General features: G+C 31.0%; 2 protein-coding genes across 3 annotated transcripts in view; both read right to left on the reverse strand.

Moving 5' to 3' along the window:
• Positions 1–1,273: 1,273 nt before the first annotated feature.
• On the reverse strand, positions 1,274–2,693 carry LOC106775463 (probable disease resistance protein At4g19060). The gene has a single exon (XM_014662586.2). The coding sequence runs from the start codon at positions 2,586–2,588 to the stop codon at positions 1,488–1,490; it is 1,101 nt and encodes a 366-aa protein (XP_014518072.1). The 5' UTR covers positions 2,589–2,693; the 3' UTR covers positions 1,274–1,487.
• Positions 2,694–8,095: 5,402 nt separating this feature from the next.
• LOC106774675 overlaps positions 8,096–8,423 on the reverse strand; it is a 23,003-nt gene continuing 22,675 nt past the window's right edge. The window contains exon 6 of one of the 2 annotated variants that reach the window (XM_022786890.1): positions 8,096–8,417. In XM_022786890.1, the coding sequence (XP_022642611.1) occupies positions 8,287–8,417 (131 nt within the window). In that variant the 3' untranslated portion in view covers positions 8,096–8,286. The remainder of the gene's footprint in view (positions 8,418–8,423) is intronic. The other variant, XM_022786889.1, reaches the window with a different exon arrangement.

Raw genomic sequence — 8,423 nt, forward strand, 5'->3', positions numbered from 1 at the left:
AAAAAAAATCAGAAATATTGCATTTTTGAAATAGTGATGGAAATAATTTTTTTAAATAACCAAATGAGGGATGTCCGAACCGTTTATGCCACAACCAAATTTCTTTTTTGTTTTTATCTTGTATGTGATCATTCGCAAGACAAGTCAATCCTCTTTTATGGTTTTGTCGTGAGACATTTTCCAGATAATACAGTCCTTCACTCTCTCTACCACTGGCAATCTTCTCCTTGGAATGGATGTTCTGAGAAAGACAATGGGTTGGGTAAAACAAGGCAACAAAAGAATGTGATTTTGTTAACTTGCTGATAGAGATAAGATTACAGTTTAATGTAGGAACAAATAAGACATCTGGAATTGATAAGGAGGGTGAGAGGGATATAGTACCTATACCTTCAATAGGAGATGAGACCCCATTGGCATTAATAATAACACTTTTAGAACAATTAGAGGAAAAACTAGTAAATATATGAGGATCACAAGTCATATGATCAGTAGCACCTGAATCAATTATCCAATCACTACCCTTAGTAACAACAGAAAGATTAAGAGCAGAGTTAGATAAACCTGACTAAATCTGACTTGGCCACAAATCCGCCAGCAATAGAAATATAACTATAACTCTTGGAAGCAGCGGAAGTTCCAAAATTATGTTTCTCCGATTGATTGTCATCGGAAGAAGCCATCAGAAATATTCAATGAAAAAAAGCACTGATTCCTATATTGTAGAGGATATCAGTGTTTGGCTTTTGATACCATAATAAAAGGTTTAAAGAATAATTCTGATGTATTATTTCAAAGAGTAGAGTATCGTAGAGTATCATATATATACATATAAGGATCCTATAATTCTTCATCTATTAAAGGAATGACAGGTGCACAAATATGCACAAATTAAAATAATATCTAAATTATAACTAACACAGTAACACTTTGTATATGAATTGGGATAGTATACCCTTCTTTTTTTTTATTGAAAAACAACTTACGCAATCCTTTCACCTCTCCCTATTTTTCTTCTTGAAGCACAATCGCTTCAATTTTCTCCATTTGTAGTCTTTCAAAATACTATTTACGTTTTGTTTTTTTGAAGTCATTTACGTTTCTGCATTTACTCGTCAATTTTCATTTGAATGCATTTTACGTTGTTAATTATACAAAATTACTTAATTAAAGTTATATACACAACATTTATAAAACATTTGAAAGTCTTCATACTTTCAATCTAGTTATATATATATATATATATATATATTTTCAGATTGATATTGCATCAAATACTTTTATTTGGAAATTTATTTATGCAGAAGTTTACAGTTGGAAGATGAGAATGAACTTCCCTAAGTTCTTATATCTTTTACATTCATTTTAACCTTCTATCATAAGGATGGTATAAACTTATTCAAAGGACATGGGAATTGATGCTTCTGTTAAAAGTAAATCTCATAACAAAACAACAAGATCATAAACACGCACACTGTATGTATAGATCAATTAGAATCTGACGTCTTGGTGATCTGCTCAGCTATCCAACCTGAGATGGTTGCAGCAACAAAAGGAATACCATGACAATGATAAGCAACACAGTCAATGTTTTCCTGAGTGATTTTATCTTGTTTTTTCAAACACTGCTTCACAAAGTTCTTCAATTTTTCATCATCCCAAGGCTTAAGATGAATCAAATTCTCTTCACGCACCAATTTAGTAGTCACTTCCTTTTGTCTGCTGGTGACAATGACAGCACCACCAGTTTCCTTGGGCAAGGCTTGGGAAAAGAGTTCTTTGCTCGTATCACCACCATCTTGATCAACACAGAACAAATTATTAAACCAATCGTTGCAATGCCACACAGCATCCAACACAATCAAGTAATTCTTCTGATCCAAGAGTTTATCATGAAGATTTTTCACCAGCCACTTATCTTCAGGTTCCTCTGCCAATAGATCAGGATCATCATCCAAAAGTGCCAACATCTCCTTAACAATCCTAATATCCATTTCTTCTTTTGATTGCAAGTCGTACAAACACACCCATATGGGCTTCTTGTACTTGTCTCTGACTCGTGGATCATTCAGAACCATTTTGGCAAGAGTGGTCTTTCCCGTGCCGCACATTCCATGAATACCAATGGCCTTGAACCCATTATTGGATTCAAGCCATTTCACAATCTTTTCCATTTCTCCATCGAATACTGAAAGGTCTGGCGCATCATTTCCCGTGGGGTACCTGCATGAAGAGAACAAGGGGAAGGTTGAGTATTCATTAATATTATTTTTGAAATTCCTCGTGTCTTGGAGATACTCCTTGATATTTTTCAACACGGTCTCGTTGGCACGTTCTACTGGATCAAGACGTGAGAACATGGAGAAGGTTTTCTTGTTTGCACGACACTCGGCAATTGCATGATCCAGTTGGTACAAATAATGTAGGGACTCAACAGGTGGAGGTGACCAGAATCCTTTGTACTCTGAGAATTCTGCTTCTATTTCCTTCAATATGGAAGAGATAGTAGGTGATAGGTTAAAAGACTCACTATCTTTGAAAAATTCCAAGAAGTTTTCTTTAAGGACTTCAGCAGTGTCTGAGGCCATGATTGAAGGAGGGAGCTAGGATGGTAATGAAATTCAGAGTACAGACAATGGTGAAGTGTTTCTCTTTTCACTTTTGTTTTCAAACTTGTGGTGTTGAAACGAAGAAGGAAATAGTATTGTTTGTTTGTCTCAGATCTATCACCAAGAACTATAAGCTTGGAATTAGATTCTTTTCTTGGAACGATGTAACAGATATATCATCTTTTCTCTTCGAGGGAAATGAATGATTCCATTTCCACGTTTGAAAACCAAACTAAACTGAAACATGCAATAGAAAGATTCTGACTAGATGATTTATTAGTTTTAGGAGCATTTTCATAAATATATTTAATAAAAATGTTACTATATTGTAATATTTTTTAAAACATATTACTTTAGATAAATTCATTTACTGTGTAATATTATTTTAACAAACTGTTACTAACAATATAAGAAATTAATTAAGTATATATTACTTAGAGATTAATAATTATTAGGTATTATAGTAATTAAATTGAAAATTATTTTATAAACTAAAAATTACTAATATCTAAAATGATTTTTATTATTAATAAAAGTTTATAATAATTAGAAATTTATTTTTAATAACTAGTGATCATTAAAAAGTATATATTTGTTTAGAAATAATTTTTTAATCCCACATTTTGATATACTTGGAAATTACTTTTTAGTCATTTTAATCTATTTTGATGACTAAATTTTGGTCAATAAAATAATAATAAATTAAAAACTAAATTTTTAGTTTTAAATTATCATATTAAATCTTTTACTTTATTGTCTAGGTTTAGATATTCATTTTGTATAACAAAATTTTATAATTGGGAGCCATCGCATTCGAAACCATGTAAAAGAAGGAAAAGGGGATTTCATAATGGATCCTTGAAGTTGCAATAAAATGTTTTTAGAAGTTTTGGAATATCTATTTTAAATAGTCTCCAATATATATCTTTAAACATAAGGAGTCACTTTAATGATGCATTTCTTTTATTTGAGTCAATCCTTTTACATAAATATAAGAAAAATAATGTTCGATCACAAAAGAGTACTCCACGACGTTAAAAATATATATGTATTAATTACTCCAAAGAGTAAACCTAGTCATATTAAATTCTATGCTATATTACTTCTCCTTTCCTAGATACCTTGTATAATATCCTTCAAAGTTGCAACAATACTAGTACATAAAAATACTTTTATACCGATTATAATTTATCATATATAAAATGTTGTGTGGTGGTAATTTTGTTTATATGAGAAACTTTTCTATATTGATCAGATTTAAAACTGGTACAGACACAATAGTAAAACTATAATAAATTACAATTTTTTTCTATACTAATTGAATCTAGAATCGGTATAGAAAGTGGGAGCTAACTCGTCCAACTAGATATAGTAGTTCCTATTTAGACCAATATGGTGATCTAGTTAATCGTCACTAGTGTCGTCTCCTCACCATAGACATAGCTTAGTTACCAGCCATAATAATGACAAATTGATGATCAATTTCACTAAATACATATTCTAACTTAAACCTCACTTTTTGTTTACTAGTTGAAGTTGACTAAATATGAATATAGATGGGTTATGATCATTCCACCCTTTTTACCCGAGGTTAGAATTTTGTGTTTACTAAAAAAAATTCTCGTTTAACCTGGTGCGACTTTAATTACACCGAGCTACTACATTGAAGCTCTTCAATTTAGTGAGAACAATACATTACATGTTTTTGGCAATAATATATGACTGAATGTATTACAAGAATCCTTATGTCTATGAAAAAATGGAAGAGAGAAATACCAAAAGGGATAACGTGAGATATTCTGTTCTTAGTATTTTAAGTTTTTTTTTGAAAGGAATACTTGATGGGATAAAGAAAATGTAGAGATAGCTGAATGTAGAGAAAATATGGAGATAATGGAATGTAGAGAAAATGTAGAAATAATGGAATGTGGAAGTAGTAGTTGGAAGAAATGTTGTAGTTGTCTTAGTTGTTGTTAGAAAATATGTGTTTGGCTTCTCACACCAAGAGAAGGGGGGGGGGGGGGCGATACTATAAGTATTTAAATTTTCTTGAACCGCAAGCAAAAGTATATGGAATGTAACAGTATGCATATTTGAATAAAGACAGAATGTAATCGATTAATGCATAGAGATAGAGAGAAGAAAATTCAAAATCTGAGTTTTACTAGTTCTGCCAATACTGCCTACATCCAGTGTCTTTCCAATCAACCTGAGATTGAAAGCCAAATGTACTATAAAGATATGAGTTTTTACAAGGGCTTTACAGCGACCACAATGTCAAAATGTAAATCACCTCTCTAACTCACTAATCTAATATAGCCAAAATACAACAGACTAGCAGCAAGAACAATTCTTTCCTGCAGTCACCCCTTTGAGACCCTTCTCAAAGTCAAGAACCACACGTTCTTCTTCCTGGCAACACGCACAGGGAAACAACAACACTCAGCATTTGCAAAACTCCTGATCACATAACATGAACCTTAGTTGTGCAGAAAGATCAGACTCTTCAAATCAATCAGCTTTACTTCTCAAGAAATCTTCAAGATTTGTACACCACGACAATTATTGTTTCTTGGAGCGTTTAATCACTTCTTAAGACTTTGCAACTCAATCTGAATCAGATATGAAAATGTTAAACTCAATTCTCTTACAAAAATTCAACCAATGCGTTTATATATAGAGTTAGTCAAAATCTGACGCATTTTTATCGATTATGTTATTAATATAATCGATTACATTAAACTCTTATAACAGATTAACAACAGTCAAAGCAATTAATTGAATACTCAATTAATGTAATCGATTTACATTTAATGCTTAGTCAACATATTCAAAAATATGACCGTTAAAACAGTTATGATAAGCATGAAACAATTTTCAAATCTTTAACAGACTTAGTTGAATACATTATCCATGTAATCGATTAAGCTTAAACACTTAGTATATTTTTAAAAACTTTTCTCCTCAAAATCCATCACAGCACACTTGAAAAATATTTGTGCATTAAATTACAGAAGCAAAAACAATTGATCGTCCTACCCCTATCTCTAGGCAGTATCTTATCAGTTCGAGACTTCCCTGTACGTCTTCGTATCGAAAAAATCAAATATCTTCACACCGAATGAGTTAAACGATGCGAGCATTAATCTTAGATAAGAAACTCAAACAATTGATAATACAAACATATGAATAAAATAAGAATTTCAATATAAGAGAGTTTCAAAAGGATTACATTGTTCCCCAACAACAAAGGGTTTAGTTCACCATAGACATGGTAAAACTAGACGGAATTGATGAAAATAATGAAAGATAAAACCCTATATTTGGAAATTTGGAGCTCTCGCATCCAAAAGCCGCCTCCAAAGAGTGTAGAAAGCGTTCTGAAGTCTTCCACTACCAAAAGATTGATCTAAGCATCGCACTAGGTCTATTTATAGCGCATAAAAGTAACAGAATTTAGGCGCAAGCCCATCATTTAGGCGCTTAATGCTCAATTTGGCCGCTCAGCGGTGGGCCTCATAATCGCGGATCGCTCAACGCCCAGTTCTGCCGCTCAGTGGTGGACCTCCAAGTTGTAAGATGCTCAGCGTCACTGCTCAAGCGAGAAACAGTGACTTCATCCTCGAAGTTGGCGCTCAGCGCTAGAATTGGCGTTGAGTAGTGAACTTGACTCTTCTTTTCTTCCTTTTCTCCTCCTTTTCTCCTCCTTTCTTGAGTCTAAGTCCTCCCTTCTTCACTTCCATCCTTCAAATCTCATCAAATCCTACAAAACAATGCAAAAACAAGCATAATATCTCTAAAAACAAATTTTGACTCTCTTTTGACTCAACTAAGCGTTTTACATGATTCTAAGCTCATTCTAAGTCATAAAAAGTGTGTTTTGATATCAAATTTAAGTATAAAAATAACGATTTTTAGACCGTTATCAAAGCCCTATTTTGGTGACCAAGAAAACCCCTATTTTAGTGAACAGGAAAAGCCATGTTTTGGTGAACAAGTCGAGTGTGGTGGAGTACGAAAGATTACATAGGTTTCTAATGGTTGATGGTGTTGGCACAAGTTAATTCAATAAATACGATTTTATTTCTTTTGTTTATACTAACAATTTTGAAAAAGTTTTTAGTTAATTAATTCACATTTTCCAAAAAGTTAGAAGGTTTATAATTTATTTGTGGTATCCTAAATTGGGATATTACATTGAACTCATAAACTTTAGCTATTAAGTAATTAATTTCAAAACACTAATTAAATTTCTTGTTTAATAGGTATCATTGACAATTGATGATTATTTGTCCAATAGACAATATTGTCATTTGGTTATTTTCATTGCAAAGAACATGTTCGCATCCATGAAAAATATAGTACACAGGTATGTGTTAGTTATAAAAGTAATATTATTTATGTCGTCAAATATGTCATAAACACCAAATGACTTATTTTTTTAGTACTATGAATGTCTACAATATCTTAAGAGGTAAATCCACTTCATCTTCACATAACTTCCAAGTAATTGTTCCTAAGGTATTAGTTTCTGTTAAGTTTATTTTATATTAGTGTAATAAACAACATGAATGCTTTGAGTATGGATACTATGTTATGTACTCAATGTGAACCATAGCTTGTGTTGGTTTCAAAGATTCTTAAGATGAGGTAAAAGATAAAATGATTAATTTTTGATATATGTTGTTATGAAATAACTAATATATACATTCTTTAATTACTAATTTTTTTTGACAATGTTACCCATTGGGATCTAAGATGATTGAAGAAATTAACATTGAATGGGCCATACACTTCTTGCATAGTAGAAATTAGTTCATTATGTATTTTTTTTTTTGTTATTTGGTAAAATTTATTGTTAGATTTGAATGACTATCCAATTGTGTCTGTATGAATACAACAAGTTTGAGTTTATTACAATTGTAAACAAAAATTTTCAACAAAAAAGTATATTAATTGTCATTAATGGATCTAATACATGACATATATGAGATTGGTTAAGGCCATAATCCATCTAATATATGCAATTTTTTTTTATTAAAATATGGATGCAAATATTATCGGTTATATTATTAACCAATCTAATAATTATTTTTTATAAAATATTGTTTTAGCCATTTTAGTTAAAAGTATAAAATCACTTTCTTTAGAACCAATCAATCTAATAGTTACATATATTAGATCAATTTTAAAGTAGATCTAATATATCTAAAACATTATATATTTAAAACATTATGTATATCAGATTGATTTTGAGAATTGATTTAATATATATTTCAGAATAGATTTAATATAATTTTTTGCATTAGTGGTAATTACCTCAAACATATAAATTTAATCTAAACAAGTTGTAAAAAGAATATTTAATGAGAAAAGTATGTACAACAAAAGAACTCAATATATTATGAAACCGGAACACGTTTATATTACAAATTTTACTTTAGAACTTGTAGTTCTATAATATCATCCATTCTATTATTTATTTACCAAAAATGACTACGTAATTAAAAGAAAGAAATAACCCATTTTATACCACAAACACAGAAAATAAACAAGGTCCCTACATCTTCTAGTCTTGAACAAGAAAAAAGAAGCAACAAATTATATTGAAGTTATTTCTTTTAGCTACTTTTGCGCTCATTTTTTTTCTCCTCATATTCTTTACTTACGACCAATTTTACCATATTTCATGGCCTTTCTTGATTTGAAACTGCTTGGATAGGCCTAAATGAGTCATCAATAGCCAAACAATGGAAAGGAATTCTCCACCTTTACTAAGTTGTTGGACATGAGTGATTGGTATGCAATTTGCTG

The sequence above is a fragment of the Vigna radiata genome, chromosome 10 (assembly GCF_000741045.1).
Source record: "Vigna radiata var. radiata cultivar VC1973A chromosome 10, Vradiata_ver6, whole genome shotgun sequence".
Classification (NCBI taxonomy): Eukaryota; Viridiplantae; Streptophyta; class Magnoliopsida; order Fabales; family Fabaceae; genus Vigna; species Vigna radiata.